The sequence below is a fragment of the Coregonus lavaretus genome (genome assembly GCF_964263955.1).
Source record: "Coregonus lavaretus genome assembly, chromosome: 13".
Taxonomy (NCBI): Eukaryota; Metazoa; Chordata; class Actinopteri; order Salmoniformes; family Salmonidae; genus Coregonus; species Coregonus lavaretus.
Window position 1 is genome coordinate 42,345,681 of NC_140000.1, and position 23,902 is coordinate 42,369,582.

Consider the following 23,902-nt stretch of genomic DNA (forward strand, 5'->3'; position numbering starts at 1 on the left):
GACCTGGCCTCCACAATCACCTGACCTCAACTGAGATGGTTTGGGATGAGTTGGACCGCAGAGTGAAGGAAAAGCAGCCAACAAGTGCTTAGCATATGTGGGAGCTCCTTCAAGACTGTTGGAAAAGCATTCCTCGTGAAGCTCGTTGTGAGAATGCCAAGAGTGTGCAAAGCTGTCATCAACGCAAAAGGTGGCTACTTTGAAGAATCTAAAATATATTTTGATTTGTTTAACACCTTTTTGGTTACTACATGATTGCCTTGTTTTTATTTAGTGCTTTATTGGTCTTGATGTCATGTTGACATGTAGGGCCATTTCTTAAAATGTAGGGCCATTTCTCAAGATGTTTCATTTGCAAATGTTTACAGTTGTAAAAACAAAAACCATACTCTGTTTATGACAGCAAGGTTAGTGCCAAACAAATTCTGTAAGTAATGTAAGAACATTTTAAGAACACTTTCTTCTCTGACATGCGTAACGTGTGAGTTCTGTCTGCGCCTCGGCCAATGCTAGTAGAATTCATAAGAGGCTAATTTATAATAGGCTAAAGGTAATTCTTAGCACAGCCACATGCACAAAATGTGTGTCTTAGTTACATTTTATATATTTTTGTGAATGAAAAGCCTGTGTTCCTGGGAAAGCGTTAAAGTACAACTCAAGTGCCGTCTTGGACTAGTGGACTCTCATACGTACACTAACACACCTCGCTGCAGGGCTTTTTACACATCTGTTTTAGTAAAATGACTGGGCTGGCCCAGAAACAGAGCCAGGGAAACTAGGCTAGCACAGGTAGGGTGCAGTGACTGCAGCTAGACAGCAGTCAAATCAATCAAACTTTATGTACTCTGACTTTTTTTTTACAAAACACTAGTCACTGAGCAAGGCTAGAGGGGGAGAGGAAAGACTACCTACCGCTGCCTTCATATTTATTAGGCACCAGACGGAAGACAACAAACTGAAAGTGGGAGGGACTACCTCCCTGAACATGTCAAATAATAAACACTTGTTTTTTGGTGTGCCCTAATGACTACGACCCAGTTGTGTGGCAGTCCTTGTCTTGAGATATCTACATCCAACCCCCATCTTTTTCCACCCTCCCTTTCTCTTTCACACTCCCCTATCTGCTGGTCTAGTTGGTGAGTGGTGGCTGTGGAGGCGAAGGTCAGAGACCCCTCTCAGCCTCTGTCCCCTGAGAGGATCACAGGCCATGAACCACGTGCCCAGAGCGTAAATTTCTCTCCTGGTTGGTTGGTTGAGACAAAGCCACAGTGACCTCTGACCTATCCAAGGGCATTCCAGGCCAGGGACATTCCCGGATGCTCTTAGGAACACTGCACTCTGTGACATCATCACTCCAGCCGAGCATTTTGCCTCTTACTTTTTTGTCAGTGCAGAGGGAACAGGAGGAGGGATGTTGGGAAACTCTCTGTGGGGGAGTTGTTAGATAATGTGGGGGGTGTTAAATAATGGAAGTCGTTTTGGTTGCTATTGTCACAACGCCGCACGAGCAGGTTACTACAATTTAGTCTTTAGTGCATTTCTGAAGGGTGTTGTGGCCCATATGTGAAAGGTACTGTAAATAAATGTGATTTAAAGGTTCAAGTCTCGTATTGAATGCCGTTTGTATCCCTGAGGGTAGGGTGGGAGGGCTGAAGAAATCTTACTGTCCTATATCCACCTTCTACGAGAGAGGAGGGGAGGAGATCTGATTGAAAGAGTAACTGAATTATACAACTATCAACAAGATGTTAGGAAATGTGAATTGTGCGTGCTAAGGGAGAGTTCGAAATGTACTGGGGCGGGGGGCGGGTGGGGGGAGGGGAGGCATATCTTCTTGCAACTCGAGGAGCCAAAAATTCAACTCCATCCCCAATGTTACAAATATTTTCACATGACCGGCCCCAATGTACTGTAAAAAAAAAAAATAATGCGCACCCTCCCCCCTCATAAAATACTCAACAACAAAAAAATACCACCATGAATAAAAACTGTAGCAACCCTGAGTTTATACACTGCTCAAACAAAATAAAGGGAACACTAAAATAACACATCCTAGATCTGAATGAATGAAATAATCTTATTAAATACTTTTTTCTTTACATAGTTGAATGTGCTGACAACAAAATCAAACAAAAATGATCAATGGAAATCAAATGTATCAACCCGTGGAGGTCTGGATTTGGAGTCACCCTCAAAATTAAAGTGGAAAACCACACTACAGGCTGATCCAACTTTGATGTAATGTCCTTAAAACAAGTCAAAATGAGGCTCAGTAGTGTTTGTGGCTTCCACGTGCCTGTATGACCTCCCTACAACGCCTGGGCATGCTCCTGATGAGGTGGCGGATGGTCTCCTGAGGGATCTCTTCCCAGACCTGGACTAAAGCATCCGCCAACTCCTGGACAGTCTGTGGTGCAACGTGGCGTTGGTGGATGGAGCGAGACATGATGTTCCAGATGTGCTCAATTGGATTCAGGTCTGGGGAACAGGCGGGCCAGTCCATAGCATCAATGCCTTCCTCTTGCAGGAACTGCTGACACACTCGAGCCACATGAGGTCTAGCATTGCCTTGCATTAGGAGGAACCCAGGGCCAACCGCACCAGCATATGGTCTCACAAGGGGTCTGAGGATCTCATCTCGGTACCTAATGGCAGTCAGGCTACCTCTGGCGAGCACATTACATTTACATTTACATTTTAGTCATTTAGCAGACGCTCTTATCCAGAGCGACTTACAGGAGCAATTAGGGTTAAGTGCCTTGCTCAAGGGCACATTTACGTCATTTAGCAGACGCTCTTATCCAGAGCGACTTACAAATTGGTGCATTCACCCTATAGCCAGTGGGATAACCACTTTACAATTATTATTATTATTATTATTTTATTTATTTTTATTTTTTTTGGGGGGGGGGGTAGAAGGATTACTTTATCCTATCCCAGGTGTTCCTTAAAGAGGTGGGGTTTCAAATGTCTCCGGAAGGTGGTGAGTGACTCCGCTGTCCTGGCGTCGTGAGGGAGCTTGTTCCACCATTGGGGTGCCAGAGCAGCGAACAGTTTTGACTGGGCTGAGCGGGAACTATGCTTCCGCAGAGGAAGGGGAGCCAGCAGGCCAGAGGTGGATGAACGCAATGCCCTCGTTTGGGTGTAGGGACTGATCAGAGCCTGAAGGTACGGAGGTGCCGTTCCCCTCACTGCTCCATAGGCAAGCACCATGGTCTTGTAACGGATGCGAGCTTCAACTGGAAGCCAGTGGAGTGTGCGGAGGAGGGGGGTGACGTGAGAGAACTTGGGAAGGTTGAACACCAGACGGGCTGCGGCATTCTGGATGAGTTGTAGGGGTTTAATGGCACAGGCAGGGAGCCCAGCCAACAGCGAGTTGCAGTAATCCAGACGGGAGATGACAAGTGCCTGGATTAGGACCTGTGCCGCTTCCTGTGTAAGGCAGGGTCGTACTCTCCGAATGTTGTAGAGCATGAACCTGCAGGATCGGGTCACCGCCTTGATGTTAGCGGAGAACGACAGGGTGTTGTCCAGGGTCACGCCAAGGCTCTTCGCACTCTGGGAGGAGGACACAACGGAGTTGTCAACCGTGATGGCGAGATCATGGAACGGGCAGTCCTTCCCCGGGAGGAAGAGCAGCTCCGTCTTGCCAGGGTTCAGCTTGAGGTGGTGATCCGTCATCCATACTGATATGTCGGCCAGACATGCAGAGATGCGATTCGCCACCTGGTTATCAGAAGGGGGAAAGGAGAAGATTAGTTGTGTATCGTCAGCGTAGCAATGATAGGAGAGGCCATGTGAGGATATGACAGAGCCAAGTGACTTGGTGTATAGGGAGAAAAGGAGAGGGCCTAGAACTGAGCCCTGGGGGACACCAGTGGTGAGAGCACGTGGTGCGGAGACAGCTTCTCGCCACGCCACTTGGTAGGAGCGACCGGTCAGGTAGGACGCAATCCAGGAGTGAGCCGCGCCGGAGATGCCCAGCTCGGAGAGGGTGGAGAGGAGGATCTGATGGTTCACAGTATCAAAGGCAGCAGACAGGTCTAGAAGGACAAGAGCAGAGGAGAGAGAGTTAGCTTTAGCAGTGCGGAGAGCCTCCGTGACACAGAGAAGAGCAGTCTCAGTTGAACGACCAGTCCTGAAACCTGACTGGTTTGGATCAAGGTCATTCTGAGAGAGATAGCAAGAGAGTTGGCTAAAGACGGCACGCTCAATAGTTTTGGAAAGAAAAGAAAGAAGGGATACTGGTCTGTAGTTGTTGACATCAGTGGGATCGAGTGTTGGTTTTTTGAGAAGGGGTGCAACTCTCGCTCTCTTGAAGATGGAAGGGACATGGCCAGCAGTCAAGGATGAGTTGATCAGCGAGGTGAGGTAGGGGAGAAGGTCACCGGAGATGGTCTGGAGAAGAGAGGAGGGGATGGGGTCAAGCGGGCAGGTTGTTGGGCGGCCTGCAGTCACTAGTCGCAAGATTTTATCTGGAGAGAGAGGGGAGAAAGAAGTATGGAGGGCTGTGCGGCCCCCCAAAGAAATGCCACACCACACCATGACTGACCCACCGCCAAACCGGTCATGCTGGAGGATGTTGCAGGCAGCAGAACGTTCTCCACGGCGTCTCCAGACTCTGTCAAGTCTGTCACGTGCTCAGTGTGAACCTGCTTTCATCTGTGAAGAGCACAGGGCGCCAGTGGCGAATTTGCCAATCTTGGTGTTCTCTGGCAAATGCCAAACGTCCTGCACGGTGTTGGGCTGTAAGCACAACCCCCACCTGTGGACGTCGGGCCCTCATACCACCCTTATGGAGTCTGTTTCTGACCGTTTGAGCAGACACATGCACATTTGTGGCCTGCTGGAGGTCATTTTGCAGGGCTCTGGCAGTGCTCCTCTTGCTCCTCCTTGCACAAAGGCGGAGGTAGCAGTCCTGCTGCTGGGTTGTTGCCCTCCTACAGCCTCCTCCACGTCTCCTGATGTACTGGCCTGTCTCCTGGTAGCGCCTCCATGCTCTGGACACTACGCTGACAGACACAGCAAACCTTCTTGCCACAGCTCGCATTGATGTGCCATCCTGGATGAGCTGCACTACCTGAGCCACTTGTGTGGGTTGTAGACTCCGTCTCATGCTACCACTAGAGTGAAAGCACCGCCAGCATTCAAAAGTGACCAAAACATCAGTCAGGAAGCATAGGAACTGAGAAGTGGTCTGTGGTCACCACCTGCAAAACCAGTCCTTTATTGGGGGTGTCTTGCTAATTGCCTATAATTTCCACCTGTTGTCTATTCCATTTGCACAACAGCATGTGAAATGTATTGTCAATCAGTGTTGCTTCCTAAGTGGACAGTTTGATTTCACAGAAGTGTGATTTGACTTGGAGTTACATTGTGTTGTTTAAGTGTTCCCTTTATTTTTTTGAGCAGTGTATATGTGGATATCGACTTTACCACTTCAGCATGGTTTTGTGAGACGGTCGATGCCACGCAGGGCTAACGGGACAGAAGATTGAGGGTTCGCCGATCACCACGGACGAGCTCACTCCCTGCCTGTATCATTATATTACGATCAGAGCCGGCTGCAGACAACGATCAGCTAGGAGGAAATCAGATTTTCAACATTTGTATGCTATATTTAAGCAATAAGGCACGAGGGGTGTGGTATATGACCAATATACCACGGCTAAGGGCTGTTCTTAAGTACGATGCAACGCAGAGTGCCTGAATACAGCCCTTAGCCGTGGTATATTTGCCATATACGACAAACCCCGAGGTGCCTTATTGCTGTTATAAACTGCTTACCAACGTAAGAACAACAGTAAAAAGTAATGTTTTGTCATACCTGTGGTATACGGTCTCATATAACACGTCTTTCAGCCAATCAGCATTCAAGGCTCGAACCACCCAGTTTATAATTATATAATGAATTCAACACATTTTCCACCAACAGGTTTCTGTGCCAATACACCACACATTACCAATAAGCAACGCATAACTGCATACTGTTTACTGACTGAGTGCTCATCATGGTTTGTGTTTTCAACACCACAATCAAGTAGAGTATGTCAATCAGTTCCAATGCATCCCTCCCTACTCAGAATTGAAGGCTTGGTTTGACAGTCTCTGAATGTCATTAAACTTTCTGGTGTTTTGTAACAGATTAATCGAATTGTCGTTTCGCAGTTTGGATGCTGGAATTATATTTGAGTGGAGAGGATGAACGTGAGCAGGTAGTCTACAGGAGACTTTTGAAGTAGCCTAATCAGATTAAAACATTTTGACTAGTTGTGTTTATGCCACACAAAAGGTAATAAATTTTCAAAGTTAAGTGACAAATATTTAGGCTATATTGAACGTTAGGTTCTAGATCGAGGAATAGCCGCTCTGATTGGAAATGAGGCAGAATGCGTGTTAAGCTTTCCTGAATAGCTGGGCATGCTGGGAGCAGAGCGCCACCCACATAGACCTATTCTAGAATGATGATCGGCAACAGACAGCGCATCAGTATCAGAAGCAAAAATACTACTGTGCCTTTCTATAGTCTTTTGAGAGTAGACCCACAACAGATCCAAATGGAATGAAACATTCAAATAACAGGACTTTTGCACCATAATTCAAATCAATCAAATCAAAAAAAAAATATTTGTCACATGCTTTGTAAACAACAGGTGTTGACTAAAACTGAAATGTTTACTTACTGCCCCTTCCCAACAATGCAGATAAAGAAAATAGAGAAATAATAGAAAAGTAATACCCGTAATAATAGATACACAATGAGTGACGATAACTTGGCTATATACAAGGGGTACGTTTTAGTCATTTAGCAGACGCTCTTATCCAGAGCAATTTACAGTAGTGAGTGCATACATTTTTATTTATGTTTTGCTTTTTCCTGTTCTGGTCCCCTGTGGGAATCGAACCCACAACCCTGGCGTTGCAAGCACCATGCTCTACCAACTGAGCCACACGGGTACCAGTACCAAATCGATGTGCAGGGGAATGAGGAAATTGAGGTAGATATGTACATATAACTAGGAATAAAGTGACCGATAGTGAACCGTAGCAGCAGCATATATGAGTCAAAGTTTGTGCAAAAGGGGTCAATGCACATAGTCCAGGTATCTATTTGATTAACTATTTAACTAACTATACTGAACAAAAATAAACGCAACAATTTCAAAGATTTTGCTGAGTTACAGTTCATATAAGGAAATCAGTCAATTTAAATGAATAAATTAAGCCCTAATCTAGGGATTTCCCATGACTGGGCAGGGGCGCAGCCATGGGTGGGCCTGGGAGGGCATAGGCCCACCCTCTTGGGAGCCAGGCCAACCCACTGGGGAGCCAGGCCCAGCCAATCAGAATGAGTTTTTCCCCTCAAAAGGGCTTTATTACAGACAGAAATACTCCTCAGCTCCCCCTCCTGACGATCCCGCAGGTGAAGAAGCCAGATGTGGAGGTCCTGGGCTGGTGTGAATACACGTGGTCGGCGGTTGTGAGGCCAGTTGGACGTACTGCCAAATTCTCTAAAACGACGTTGGAGGCAGCTTATGGTAGAGAAATGAACATTCAATTCTCTGGTAACAGCTTTGGTGGACATTCCTGCAGTCAGCAGGCCAATTGCACGCTCCCTCAAAACTTGAGACATCTGTGGCATTGTGTTGTGTGACAAAACTGCACATTTTAGAGTGGCCTTTTATTGTCCCCAGCACAAGGTGCACCTGTGCAATGATCGTGCTGTTTAATCAGCTTCTTGATATGCCACACCTGTCAGGTGGATGGATTATCTTGACGAAGGATAAAATGCTCACTAACAGTGATGTAAACAAATCTATTCACAAAATTTGAGAGATATAAGCTTTTTGTGCGTATGGAAAATTCCTTGGATCGTTTATTTCAGCTCATGAAACATGGGACCAGCACTTTACATGTTGCGTTTATATTTTTGTTCAGTATATTTAGCAATCTTGGGGGTAAAAGCTGTTCAGGCCAGGGTCCTGTTGGTTCCAGACTTGGTGCATCGCTACCGCTTGCCATACGGTAGCAGAGAGAACCATATGACAAATATAATTTTCACTGCACTTTATAGCCTAGAGTATAATTTTACTCAACTGTACTCACTAATGCAATTTATTCATTGGATTGTGGTGTTGTAGGGTAGTCTAGGTAGGATCATTTTATGGTCCCTAAACAAGATCAATAGGGGAGCTTTTTGAGCTGCGTGTCTTCACTGTTCTTTTATGCGCAATGAAGCACCTGGCCTATGCTGCCTATCCGCAATTCCTCTACCTTGTGTATTTATATAGAAAATTGGTTCAGATTTGAATGATTTTACAGAGCCTTCGGAAAGTATTTAGACCCCTTGACTTTGTCCACATTTTGTTACGTTACAGCCTTATTCAAAAATGGATTAAATAAAATAAAATCCTCAGCACTCTACACACAATACCCAATAATGACAAAGCGAAAACAGGTTTTCTATATTTTTTGCAAATGTATTAAAAAAATTAAAAACAGAAATACCTTATTTACTTAAGTATTCAGACCCTTTGCTATGAGACTCAAAATTGAGTTCAGGTGCATGCTGTTTCCATTGATCATCCTTGAGATGTTTCTACAACTTGATTGGAGTCCACCTGTGGTAAATTCAATTGATTGGACATGATTTGGAAAGGCACACAAATCAAATCAAATGTTATTTGTCACATACACATGTTTAGCAGATGTTATTGCGGGTGTAGCAAAATGCTTGTGTTTCTAGCTCCAACAGTGCAGTATATCTAACAATTCACAACAATACACACAACACACAAAACCTAAAAGTAAAAAAAATTGAATTAAGGAATATATAAATATTAGAAATATTAGGATAAGCAATGTCGGAGTGGCATAGACTAAAATACAGTACAATAGAATACAGTATATACATATGAGATGAGTAAAGCAAAAATATTTAAACATTATCAGAGTGACTAGTGTTCCATTATTAAAGTGGCCACACCTGTCTATATAAGGTCCCACAGTTGACAGCGCATGTTAGAGCAAAAACCAAGCCATGAAGTCGAAGGAATTGTCCGTAGAGCTCCGAGACAGGATTGTGTCGAGGCACAGATCTGGGGAAGGGTACCAAAACATTTCTGCAGCATTGACGGTCCCCAAGAACACAGTGGCCTCCATCATTCTTAAATGGAAGAAGTTTGGAACCACCAAGACTCTTCCTAGAGCTGGCCAACCCGGCCAAACTGAGCAATCGGGGGAGAAGGGTCTTGGTCAGGTAGGTGACCAAGAACCTGATGGTCACTCTGACAGAGCTCTAGAGTTCCTCTGTGGAGATGGGAGAACCTTCCAGAAGGACAACCATCTCTGCGGCACTCCACCAATCAGGCCTTTATGGTAGTGACCAGACGGAAGCCACTCATCAGTAAAAGGCACATGACAGCCCACTTGGAGTTTCCCAAAATGCACCTAAAGACTCTCAAACCATGACAAACAAGATTCTCTAGACTGATGAAACCAAGATTGAACTCTTTGGCCTGAATGCCAAGCGTCACGTCTGGAGGAAACCTGGCACCATCCCTACGGTGAAGCATGGTGGTGGCAGCATCATGCTGTGGGGATGTTTTTCAGCGGCTGGGACTGGGAGACTAGTCAAGATCGAGGCAAAGATGAACGGAGCAAAGTACAGGGAGATCCTTGATGAAAACCTGCTCCAGAGCGCTCAGAACCTCAGACTGGGGCGAATGTTCACCTTCCAACAGGACAACAACCCTAAGCACACAGCCAAGACAACGCAGGAGTGGCTTCGGGACAAGTCTCTGAATGTCCTTGAGTGTCCCAGCCAGAGCCCGGACTTGAACCCGAAAATAGCTGTGCAGCAATGCTCCCAATCCAACCTGACAGAACAGAATGGGAGAAACTCCCCAAATACAGGTGTGCCAAGCTTGTAGCGTCATACCCAAGAAGACCCGAGGCTGTAATCGCTGCCAAAGGTGCTTCAACAAAGTACTGAGTAAAGGGTCTGAATACTTATGAAAATATGATATTTCCATTTTTTTATTTTTAATAAATTAGCAATCATTTCTTGATGAGGAAAAATAGCAATTTAATCAATTTCAGAATAAGGCTGTAACGTAACAAAATGTGGAAAAAGTCTAGGGGTCTGAATACTTTCCGAAGGCACTGTATGTGTGGTATGATTGCTAGTTAATAATAATAATAATAAGCCATTTAGCAGACGCTTTTATCCAAAGCGACTTACAGTCGTGCGTGCATAAATTTTTTTTTTGTGTGTATTGCAGATCTGGACCAACGATCCACCTACCACTATTGTCACTATGGTTAGAGGGCAGGATAGACAGTTGACTGGTCGACCATATTGACCTGTCATATAGTAAGCGCGTGGAAAAGCGTAGTGCATAAGGGAAGTATCAAAACACCTTGATAGGGGAGGCGCATGCAAGCAGATGAGGAAATGTTTCTATATGGAAGACATTAAATAATATAACCTGAAAAAATGGTTAATGTGTATCAGGGAAAAAGTGCACTACCCTCCCAAATGCAAAAAAAAAGTTAGACAACCGTCCCCTATTTTGGACCAGCCCCCCGACCCCAGTACATTTCAAACTGTCCCTAATCTCAAGTTAGAACTTGGCCTTGATGTGTTTATTGACGGGGATTTCGTGTGAGTTCATGTGAGGACACAAGCTTCAACGGGTATCAAAGGTCCTTTCACAGAGAGGAAAATGATGTGGCACCCACACACACTGAAACACATCCACGTACTCTGGATCAGTTGTGTCAGCTATCCACACACAGAGGCCACACTTACGAAGCTGAGGAGAGAAACCTTAGTTCTCCCACCCTGTAATCAGAGAGAAAACAACAGGGAGCTCTAGAATAACAGGAAATAAGACCCGAACCAAGAGGGAGAGGAAAAGTGAGAGTATCTGTGTGTGTGTAACCAGAACCGGCTCAAAAACAAACAAGATAACTTAACCGGCTCAAATTGTAGAGCATGGCAAATGTCCAGAGTGAAGTTTCGACACAACTTTTTGCTACTCACATGGACGCCAACGTTGCTCTTCTCTAAGCACCTGTTCACACTTCTGTTTGCTTTACACTGCAAGGTGCAGTTCAGCAACTGGACAAATATCAAATACAGTACCTCATGAAGAGACGCTTTGTAAGCTTCATTCATACACAATACACACACTCAGCTATGTGCGTGTGTCTCTCCGTTCTGGGTAAAGCGTGTATGTGTGTCAGTTCTGGATGAGACTGGCTGATCGGAGTGTCGGTTTGGTGTGTGGTTTTAAGGGTGTGCCTCACCCCACAACCCATTCCTTTACTACTGAATACCTAGCTCTAGTCACCCCACCATGGGGACGTGTGTTTGTGTGAGCCCAGCATTCTTTCCTGGACCATATCTTCCATCTCTGAAGAACTCATCCACTCCCTCCATTACGCGTCCCTCCCTCAGTAGCACGGCTGTATATCAGTCTACGACTGCGGCTCCCGCTGGTATGCACTCTGTACTAAATCACCGTCTAAATCATAGTCGTCCACTGACACCGTATTATTTTCTATACGTTAGACGTGTTGGAGATTATCGTCATGATTTATGCACCTCCCCACCCCTACTCCACACACAAGGCCTGAATGAAGTCTAGAGTTCAATTATCTTTTCATCGTATATGGTGGATACAATTCACAATGGTTTATCAGCAGTCATACAATAACCAAACACACATAGAGGGGACTGGGTTTGTTTGAGCGGATATTCATTCTAATCTGTTCAAAGCTGTAGGCTATATTTAAAACCTCCCAACCCAGGAAGTACAAGGAAAAAGAGGGAGAGGACAAAGAAGAGGGGGAGGGGTGAAGGATTTAGTAGAAATATTATGCAACACCTCTTCAGATCTCATGTGTTTAACAAGCAGTAAGCACACTCAGTCTGTACAATACCTCGGGCCATATGACCGAGCGTATGCCCAAAAAACGGAGATGAATATTTGCTTTGTTGTGTCTGTTTACATAAACAAATAATGCAGTAATTTCAGTCATGTTGCCTCGTGGATTTACAAAGGCACACAAAATGGACGGGGAGAAACTCGTTTTTAGCGCAGACTAGATCTCGAAGAGAAGCAGCAGAATAGATGTAAATGAATTCTTGTTTTGTCTTCAAAGCTTGTTTTCTGGTACCACGCCACCGCAACCCCAGTTTCCCAGAAGAGCATCTGCCTTCCCAGTAAAACTCTGTGTGCATCAATGCTACAGTGTCTCTTAAATACTCACTCCCTCACATATACATACATACTGTACATACACACACACACACACACTTTCTCTTTCACACAGATACACACACGCATTTGGACCCACTTGACCTCCAACACACCCACTCGCATTCACATAAAACGCTCATAAAAAGAGAACAGTACAGAGCGAAACACACCTGCACTACCTCTCATACATGCAGACATACACACATCGCTGTCTTGTTGATTAACCCAGGCCAGGAGAGGGTGTCTCCTTACGGTGCTGAAGGAGGCCAGCGATCACGGGAGGAATTTCAGTGGGATTACCTAGCGACCGCTTCCCAGAATGCCTCAGTCAGCGCCTGGAAACGGCTTTCCCAGAAGCCTGATTAGAGGAAAGTGGCAAAGTGCCAGCCAGCCAGAATCCATCCACAGGCCGCGCTTCAGCTAGGACATACACACACAGTAATTAAATCACACACTCTGAGAGACACATATTAAATCATACATGATTCCATGTATTTTCAACCACCCACACACACACAAATACACTCATACATTTGCATCATTTACGTATACACACATCACAATCACACACATACCCTAACCTCACAGAGACAGACAGACAATCGGTGACAATCCTCAGTCCAATCCTGTCTCTCTCTGTGCCTTGTGGGGTTCAATGATAGGGTACACCATGACACTAAACACTAATAAGAGTATTTATTATGAAGAATCCCTATCCCCTGGGTAAGAGTATTGGTAGTCTAGTGTGTACACAGAAACACAGTCAAGCGCATTAGCCAGGTATGTTTACATGTGATGTGCGTTAGTTGCGATGGTGATGCCAAATGCATACTGTAACTGAACCTATAGCGTAATCACATGTACTGTTGCCATATAATGATTCCCGGTAGGCACACTGCACCTACTTTTTTCACAGGCATGGATGACCAAATGTGATATCTTGTGCATGACGCCTCTGATGATGCCAGACCCATATCAAGTAGTGTATTTAAATGTACCTAGGCTAATTCCCTGTAGATGAGTGGCTAGCCTGAACTAGGTTAGATGGACCCGGGCCATGTTGAGGTACCTGATACCATAAGGCTTTCCCTATGCAGTATGTGGCAGTGGATTTCACTGAGATGGGACACAGAGATTACCCTCCCTCCTTTTCCCCCTGCCCTCTCTTTCTCCTCCCTTTTAGAGATAAACAATATATTAATGCTGGATGTGAGTTTGGCCAGTCATGAATCGGTTCATACTGTGTTCTCTTTCCTGTCGCCCTGTCTCTCCCTTCCCTCATGTTCTCTCTCTCTTCCTAATCACTTTCATATCCTCTGTCTCCTTCCCACTTTCCCTCCACTTCATGTGTCTTGGTTTTGGCATTCACCAACCCCATTGTTCTTCCAAACCTTTCCCTTCTTTCTCTCTCTTTCCTTCTGTTCTTTGTGTACAAGGCAGACTCAAGCATGCCTTCTTCCCACTCCTTCCTTTCTCTCCCTGTTCAGAGGATCGCGGGCTCTGAAGGATCTAAGCCTATGAGGTGAGATTTATTGAGATTTAAATTGGACGTCAGTAAAAACCTGTTTGTTGGCTTCCAGACAAGCTCTCGCTTTAATTGGTGCGTCTGTCGGCTCCTGGCCTGATTCCCTGACCCCGAGGGAAAAGGGAAAAGAGAGAGGGGGATGAATAGAGGGAGGAAGAGAACAGTGGCTGTGTGTTAGACACGGTTGGCTCAGCGTGCAATTACGTCCTCCTCTGTTTAAATCCCAACGGTATGTTTTCTCCGAATTAGTCAGCTTTCCAACTCACGTTTTATTATCCTGATAGGTTTCAGGGAAGAGTTCCTTCTGTATCTGGAAAAGACTCAGATTAACTACTATCAGATTAGTGATCCAGCTGAATGAGTTCGGTTGATTGTGCAGTACAGACGACTCCTGATAAGTGTGCTTGCCTTCGGATAAATACAAAACTCAGTTTTACAGTCCCAATTCAATTACATTCTTTTTTTTATTTTCTCTTAAAATGTTCTCCTGGAATCTGCATGGCCCAGTTAAGTCTGTGCGACCACAACAGTCCCAAGAATGTGTATTAGTATCTATGAATTTGTTGTTTAGGCTACACCCAAACACACCCTATCTTCACAGAGCGTGACAGATGGTGACAATCCTCAGTCCAATCCTCTGGTTCTCCCATGTGGGTGGGGGTCGATGATAGGGTACGCCATGATACTAAACACTAATAAGAGTATTATAAAGAGGGCCTCCCGAGTGGCGCAGCGGTCTAAGGCACTAGAGGCATCACTACAGACCCGGGTTTGATCCCGGGCGGTATCACAACTGGCCGTGATTGGGAGTCCCATAGGGCAGCGCACAATTGGCCCAGCGTCGTCCGGGTTAGGGGAGGGTTTGGCCAGGGGGGCTTTACTTGGCTCATTGCGCTCTAGCGACTCCTTGTGGCGGGCTGGGCGCCTGCAGGCAGACCTCGGTCATGAGGTGAACAGTTTTTCCTCAGATATATTGGTGCGGCTGGCTTCCAGGTTAAGCAGACGGGTGTTAAGAAGTGCAGTTTGGCAGGTCATGTTTCGGAGGACGCGTGACTCGACCTTCGCCTCCCGAGCACGTTGGGGAGTTGCAGTGATGAGACAAGATCAAAAAAGGGGGCAAAAATATATATAATTATAAAGAATCCCTATCCCCTGGGTAAGAGTATTAGTAGTCTAGTGTGTACGCTATACATTGCACTTAGCATAGGCTACAAAAACACAGACAAGCACATTAGCCAGGTATTAGTAGTATCTATTTCTTCTCAATTGTATGTTGTGTCATGCCTGTGTTTTCTGATTGAAATAGGAAAGGGGTGAATTATACAAGAAGAGAATATTCCATATAGTGCCATAGCGTGAGGAAGAAGGGAATCTCTTAGTGAGCTCTTAAACTTGACAACACACACCACAGGGAGAACCACGTCTCAGAGAGCACTGTTTTACACTCCCACATTTCCACCTCGCATGAACTAACACACACACACACACACATTGACTGACGGGCTCATATGCATAATTGATCCTGCATTCTCTCACACAGCATACAGTACTGTACATAAATAACATCCTCACACACACTCAGACAAGAACGATCACACACACAAATCCAAACTTATGCAAAGGTGACAAATGCATGAGACCACACACCAACATCCACAAACACACAACACACACACACACTCATTTACAGATTTTGTAACTGGAGGAGATCTATTGTTGATGCTGTGTGTCAGTGGGTCACACAGCTCAGAATTTATAGAAACCCTAACCTCAGAGCATCTGAAGAAGGTCAATTTTGAGGCAGTGCACTTACAGCAGGGGAGAAGGTGTGTGTGTGTGTGTGTGTGTGTGTGTGTGTGTGTGTGTGTGTGAAATACGGCAGCAGAGAAGCAAGAAAAGGAAGAGAAAGAATTGACCAGTAGCCCTTATTCTCAGAAGCAGCATAGGCCTACCCCAGCCTGCCTCAGCCCCATGGGCAAATTACAGGTATTATGTGGGGCGGCAGGTAGCTTAGTGGTTAAGAGCGTTGTGCCAGTAACCGAAAGGTCGCTGGTTCTAATCCCCGAGCCGACTAGGTGAAAAATCTGTCGATGTGCCCTTGAGCAAGGCACTTAACCCTAATTGCTCCTGTAAGTCGCTCTGGATAAGAGCGTCTGCTAAATGACTAATTATTTATTTATTATTTATGTGGAGTTATTGGAAGCAGCTGTCTCTAAGCAGAGGGATTTCTCCACTGGGTCGGGGTGAGAGTTGTCTTCTCGCTCTCTCTCTTAGGAGGAGGCTGGACCCATGCTGCCCTGGCTGCCGACGGACCTCCTTCCCCCGGCTGAGTTCCCTGAACTGGGAACGCCATATGGAAATCTGGAGCTACTGGGGGATTGTAAGTGGCCCACTGATGAATCCATACCTCACTGGCCTTTCTGTGAGGTGACCCGCAGGATTAGTCCTGTGGAATATGTAATTATGACATAACCACCGCCACATAACGTCTCAGTCAGGAGCGCTGATTGGATGCCTAATGAGCTGTCTTAGGCCCAGACATTGGTTGGAATCCATTGATTGAGTTTCACAATAGCTTACAATTCCCATTACAGTGCAATGCTGTTCCTGTATTACGTTCGTTTCGTCACAGAAAGTAACACTTTATAAGGTGGGCTATAACTACTGTTAAGTGCCTTGAAATGTGTAGTCTGCCCTGGCTATGAAATAGGCCATTAGGACTGGAAGGAACCTGCATCATCTGAGATCAATTTCAAAGTGTCCTTTGTGATTCACTCATTCAGGCCCTGGTTTGTGCTGGAAATACATGTAGCCTACAAAGGGAATAGTGGATAAGAGTTTCATTTGAAAAAAAATTGGCTAATGTTGCAGACCTAATGTTATCTCTCTCACATATAAGGCCTATCATCACAGTTAAACAGGTGATTAATTAGGATCTCAATGTAAGCCTATGTATATTATAATAACGTTTTTTATGGTAAACTGGGAGAGTAGGCTACATCTGTCACATGGGTGAACAGATCTTTAGGCCAAGGCCTGTGTGTGTGTGCGTGTGTGTGTGTGTGTGTGTGTGTGTGTGTGTGTGTGTGTGTGTGTGTGTGTGTGTGTCTAGCCTAACCTGGACAGCTACTCTAATCGATGTTCCATTTCAGACACTGTGATGGTCGACAACTTCCTAGAACAGCACTAGAATGAAAAAAACATTTGAAAACTCCTTGGAATCTCAGAACGAGGCAATCGTTCCCGTATTGATCTTTCCACAAAGGGAGAGTCCCAGGATGTGGTCATTACTGTTGCCGTGGTGACTGCATCGCTCCATGGCTGGGTGGATAGGTATTGGAAATTACAAAAGTGTGGGGGGGTGGTTGTGAGGGCTGGTGGATAGCCAGACTGGCTTTGGGTTGCAGCTGTATGGGTACCGAGCTGTACTGTGCTGGCCTAGTTAAACATCCACCATAGTTGCTGGAACAGTGCAGGAAAGGTCATTGTGAAAAGAAACTCTCTGAGCCAGCATGGTACGGTTCAGGTCTTTATGATAGTGTGAAAAGGGTCCTAGTAGAGTACAGATTCAAGGCCGTATGAAATCACACAGCCGAAGACAAGTGTGATGTATCATGAAGGCTGCCTTACTGTAAACTCTGAACAGTTTACTGCGTGGGAAACAGCCCATTAAGGATTCCTTTCTCACAAAGGCACATTTATCATCTAATGTTATGGAGCCTCCCTAAGAAGCCTACTGGTCATGTGTGTGTCGTTTCATTCCTATGATTGGCTGAGCTGTTGTCTAAACAGTACACAGGATGTGATATCACTTGATTGGTATCAGGTGAAGGTTAACTTGGCCGTTAATGACATCTGAGCTGCGGCTTAGAATATACAAATGTCCAAGTGCTTTGATCACTTGGACATGCCCCTAGGGACTTCACATACTGTAGGGGTGAGGGGCAAAGATATGCTTTATTGTCCATTAACTTGCAGAGAACAGAAATGTGCCTTTATACTCAACCAAACCCCCCGACACACACACACACCCTGAGGGGCTTGAGCAATGGGTCAGCTGCAGTGCAGTGCCCCTAGAGCAATTGTAGGTGGTTAAGTCCCTTGCTCAAGGGCACAATGGCATGGATGATGTCAGCAACCCTGCTGTTGCCGGCTCACTCTAAGCCCGATTTTCCCGTCGGAGCTGGGATTCGCACCGGCAACCCTCCTGTTGCTGGCCCGCTTCTCTAACCACTAAGCTACCTGCCACCCCTAGGGTCCATTTGGAATGGGGCATCAGTTGGCTATTTGTGGAGTCCCTATAGGACCTTGTGAGTGTTAGATTACAGTGAGCTATAATGACCCAAAATCTAGAGCTGAGAAAGATGCCTTTTTTATTATTAGGATCCCATTAGATATAGCCAAAGCAGCAGCTACTCTACCTGGTGTCCACACAAAACATAAAACACCACATAATACAGAACATTAATAGACAATTACAACTAAAGGACAGAACTACATAAAAGGGCATAATACATAACATTATTAATAGACAGATACAAAACTACATAAATGAACATTTTAAAATGCAATGGGCCCATTCTCAACTTTAAAGGCATCCTCCAGTGATTTTGTTTGACTTTTCCTGTTGAAAAGCGATAAATACAGTGAAGTACACACACTAAAGGCTAAAAAATGTTTTTTTAGACACAACTGCAAACTTCAAGGAGTAGGGCATTCAAGGAGTTGGTGTGATGGTGACTTTGTGATGTCATCGGCCTCCACACTTGCTTGATGAAGAATAGAGGAACAAAAGAGCTCCTTCTGAGCTTTGGTGCAGAATGTTTACTGCTATGGTCATTCATTGTATCGAATAGATGGAAAGGAAATCCCAGAAGATTGAATTGGTAGTAGCAACAGCAGAGAAGTGTTTGTGTGTCAGAGATTTTAGGGCAGAATAACTACAGGGGGTTTTGAGAGAAGGGGTTCCAGCCTCCAATGCTGATGGCCTGGTGTATGATCTGTTGGGGCCGAAGTAGTGGGAAGGGGTGTTGAGGATGGTGTTGTGTGTGTGTGTGTGTGTGTGTGTGTGTATATATATATATATATATATATATATATATATATATATATATATATATATATATGGTTAGATTATGGTGACATTTTCTTTTTCCCCATTTCCCTTTTCCCTTTTTTTGTGAACAAATGTGCAACGCACTTTCCGAACTGTGAAAAGCAGCAATACAGCAACAAAGCATCTAGTCTGCCAGAAAACCACAGGAAGACGAAGAAGAAGCTGGAGACTGGAGAAGCACTTTAAGTCCTGATTTAACATGAGGAAGATAGAAGTACCAGAGCCTTACAGAGGCTACTTGCGTTTGGGATCTATTATTACTGGTATTAGATCGCCATCTTCTGGTCCAAAGTTAAAAACCTTTACAGAGGTTTCTGCTGCAGTATACACAGCAGGGACAGTTGAATGTGTGTGAGTGTACACCAGGGGTGTCAAACTCATTTTAGCTCAGGGGCCACATGGAGGAAAATCTATTCCCAAGTGGGCCGGACCGGAAAAATCATGGTATATATAACTTAAAAACAACAACTTCAGATTGTTTTCTTTGTTTTAATACGATCAACATACAACATAAAGCTGGAGCCTGAGGACAGTGTGTCCAAAATAGTACAAGCACAACATCACTATTAATCATAAAACACGTCAAGTTATTTGAAAATTCTAAAGAAAAAGAACACACAAACACACAATGCCTCAGTGATTAACAGAACTGTTTCACAGATCACAGAACTATATCAGGGTGTCATTTCTCAGGCAGAAATGTAGATAAAAATAATGAAATCCTGTTCCCCAAACAAGTGCAAGAACCACAGAGTCAAGAATAGGTTAAATATACAAATAAAATAAAAACAATTAAAAACAATAGCACATCAACATAAAAACATATAAACATAAATCTGAAAGCGTTGCTCAAACTCCCGTAACAGTCCCGTTATTTTATCTTTGAACCGCTTCATGTCTGCCACATGTTGGGTCGCGCACACATTTTTCAGACAGGGGAAGTGAGCTGCATCACCACCGGCAAGTTGTGTCTCCCACAATGACAGCTTCAACTTGAAAGAACGTATGCTGTCATAAGAACGTGGTCCTCTGTAGCTCAGCTGGTAGAGCACGGCGCTTGTAACGCCAAGGTAGTGGGTTCGATCCCCGGGACCACCCATACACAAAAAAATGTATGCACGCATGACTGTAAGTCGCTTTGGATAAAAGCGTCTCCTAAATGGCATATTATATTATTATTATTATTATTATAATACTGCGTGACAACTTTGTTGCGCCCTTGCAGCTGTTTGTTCAAGTTATTCAGGTGCTCTGTAACATCCACCATAAATTCAAGGTCCTGCATCCATTCTGCGGAATGAAATTCTAACACTGGTTTGCCCTTTTCTTCCATGAACTGTTCAATTTCTTCTCGTAAATCAAAGAAACGCCTCAGCACAGCACCTCGGCTTAACCATCTTACCTCAGTGTGGTATCTGTGCATTCCGTATCTGAGTTCCACGAAATGCTCCATTCTGTTCACACGTTGTGCCGTAAGCATGCAAACACACACACACACACACACACACACAAGTGTATGGGTTGTGGTGAAATCAGATACTGTCTGTTTTCTGCACGCACGTGTGAGTAATGGATCACATGATTGTGCCCAGGGGGCAGTAGTAGTAGTAGATTTCAAACCATCCATCATAATTACATACAGTATATCTACTGTTTTTCCTTTATTAACACTGGTTCATTAAATCAATTAACAGAGCAGATTTAAAAGAGCTTCAACGCCATACAACACTCCTTCCGTAGCCTCCAACTGCTCTTAAACACTAGTAAAACTAAATGCATGCTCTTCAACCGAACGCTGCTTGCACCGCCCACCCGACTAGAATCACTACTCTCGGCTGGTCTGACCTAGAGTATGTGGACAACTACAAATACCTAGGTGTCTGGTTAGACTGTAAACTCTCCTTCCAGACTCACATTAAGCATCTCCAATCAAAAGTTAGATCTAGAATCGGCTTCCTATTTCGCAACAAAGCCTCCTTCACTCATGCAGCCAAACATGCCCTCGTAAAACTGACTATCCTACCGATCCTTGACTTCGGCGATGTCATTTACAAAATAGCCTCCAACACTCACGCAAATTGGATGTAGTATATCACAGTGCCATCCGTTTTGTCACCAAAGCCCCATATACTACCCACCATTGTGACCTGTACGCTCTTGTTGGCTGGCCCTCACTACATATTCCTCGCCAAACCCACTGGCTCCAGGTCATCTATAAATCACTGCTAGGCAAATCCCCGTCTTATCTTAGCTCACTGGTCACCATAGCATCACCCACCCGTAGTCTGCGCTCCAGCAGGTATATCTCACTGGTCATCCCCAAAGCCAACACCTCCTTTGGCCGCCATTCCTTCCAGTTCTCTGCTGCCAATGACTGGAACGAACTGCAAAAATCTCTGAAGCTGGAGACTCTTATCTCCCTCACTAACTTTAAGCGTCAGTTGTCAGAGCAGTTTACCGATCACTGCACCTGTACACAGCCATTCTGAAATTAGCCCACCCAACTACCTCATCCCCATATTGTTATTTACTTTGCTAATTTGCACCCCAGTATCTCTATTTGCACATCATCTTTTGCACATCTATCATTCCAGTGTTAATACGAAATTGTAACTATTTTGCGCTATGGCCTATTTATTGCCTTACCTCCATAACTTACTACATTCGCACACACTGTATATATATTTTCTGTTGTATTTTTGACTTTATGTTTTGTTTTACCTCATATGTAACTCTGTGTTGTTGTTTTTTATCGCACTGCTTTGCTTTATCTTGGCCAGGTCGCAGTTGTAAATGAGAACTTGTTTTCAACTGGCTTACCTGGTTAAATAAAGGTGAAAAAAAATACAAAAAATAAATAAATAAACCACCAAAACTCAAAAGCAAGCCTAGGGCCACAGAAATATTGAAATTGATTTAGTTTTACTTCTGTCTTTATTCAAAATCTTGTCTGTGCATTCTGTTTGTCAGGAGCCAGTGATCTTCTCCATAGTGCCCAGTGTTCTGTCCTTCCATGGGAGAAACCACGCCCTGATGACTGGGAAGAACCTCGATCACGTGACTAGGGTTCGCATCCAAGGGCACATGAACTGCAGTCCCAAGGAGTGAGTCAAATTATATTTATAATTGACTTTAAATTTTCCTGTAGCTCCTCATGTATGTACCCCACCGAAACCCAACTCCAAGGCTATATCACTTTGGTTTGTTGGAATAGGAGTTTAGGTGTTAATATTAGCATATTATGGCTTTGGTCTGACCTGTAATGACCTGTGTGTTGTGTGTGTTTCGCATGGTCAGGTCTCCTGTGTGGAACCACACTGGGTCCAGTCTGACGTTCCACATCCCCAGTGGAGACAAAGGTTCTGTCAGTGTGTGTGCCGTGCTGCCAGATGGTCGCTGTCTGGGCAAGGCCACTGTCACCTATATGTCCTCACCATCCTGCACTGGGCTAACGCCAAGCACTACCTGGTATAGGTAAAAACACACACACACACACGTAAGTAAGCACATATGCATGCACACCCACACATATACACACATACATATGTCTACCTGTTCAAGCCCACACATCAAATTGCATTTCTATAGCAATTCACACAAGTATAAGATCCAACAACATGGGTTCACCTTTGTGAACAAGCTATACAGAGGTTAAGAAGCATGCCTGTAACTATTTTCAATAAATGGCTACTGACTATGGTGTTGTCTGATGGGGAAAGAAAGTGGCAAGCAATTTTTTTATGGACAGTGTCATTTTTTGGGTGTTACAACTTTTTCCATGATGCATCTTTGTTTTCCACTGGCTTATTCAAATAATGTGGTTTAGACATGACTACACTTCCCATCAATACTCTAAGTATGACCAACAAACCTCCTCTGATTGGTTGATTTCCTGTGGGTCCTGCAGTGGGAAAAGGAGGATCATGGTCCTGGGGTCCCATCTGGAGTTTGTGGAGGGGGTTGTTCATGACCACGCCCCTCAGACTATCAGGACCAACTACAGCTCAGGGGTAGGCATCTTAACACACTGATTTAATTGATATCTTGACTAAGCATCAGGTCTTCACCCACTCTCACTTAACCAGTCAGTAACCTAATATGAACATGCACACTGCCACACCTCACCAAACTTTCACCTTCACACAACACAGAAATCAGTCATGGTGGCCTCAATATCTAAGGTATTCTAATTCATGTTGGTGTTTTTAGTCTCTGTGGTACCACACACCTCCTTTTGAACACATTCACCAGCCAGTCACCTCCACTGTGTCTCTGAGAGTGGCCAATCAGACACTGGCCTGCTCATCACAGCTCACCTACCATCCCGATCCAGAATTCACCAGGTACACTGCAATCAAGACAGGAAAAGACCTGCGTGTCACCATTGAGGTATACACACATACACATGCATGGAGGCACGGATAAACACGCATACGTACTTAGTACGCGCACACACTCTCTCTCTCTCTCTCTCTCTCTCATTCATACATACACATATTCTATTTCTTTTTTTTATTTCAGAAAAAGGCTGACAAGTTGGACATCACCACAGCAGAGATCTCAGTGTTGGGTGTTCAGGAGGAGAACCAGTACTTTTTTTTTTTTTTTTTTTGTCATTTAGCAGACGCTCTTATCCAGAGCGACTTACAGTTAAGTGAGTGCATACATAATTTTTTATACCCCTGTGGGAATCGAACCCACAACCCTGGCGTTGCAAACGCCATGCTCTACCAACTGAGCTACATCCCTGCCGGCCATTCCCTCCCCTACCCTGGACGACGCTGGGCCAATTGTGCGCCGCCCCATGTGTCTCCCGGTCGCGGCCGGCTATGACAGAGCCTGGATTCGAACCAGGATCTCTAGTGGCACAGCTAGCGCTGCGATGCAGTGCCTTAGACCACTGCGCCACTCGGGAGGGTGTGTCATGTATGTAGAGTATGTAGAGTGTGTAGAGTGTGTCATGGACCCCAACGAGACGAGCAACAGGACTGA

The 23,902-nt window shown here is 44.8% G+C and overlaps 1 protein-coding gene across 1 annotated transcript; it reads left to right on the forward strand.

The window, feature by feature from the left end:
* Positions 1–17,842: 17,842 nt before the first annotated feature.
* Positions 17,843–23,902, forward strand: LOC311140041 (plexin-C1-like; the record flags this gene model as incomplete). Its single annotated transcript, XM_084175010.1, has 7 exons — positions 17,843–17,878; positions 21,881–22,014; positions 22,208–22,384; positions 22,818–22,920; positions 23,120–23,299; positions 23,432–23,499; positions 23,845–23,902. 7 exons carry the CDS (start codon positions 17,843–17,845, stop codon positions 23,900–23,902), a joined length of 756 nt encoding a protein of 251 aa, XP_084031136.1.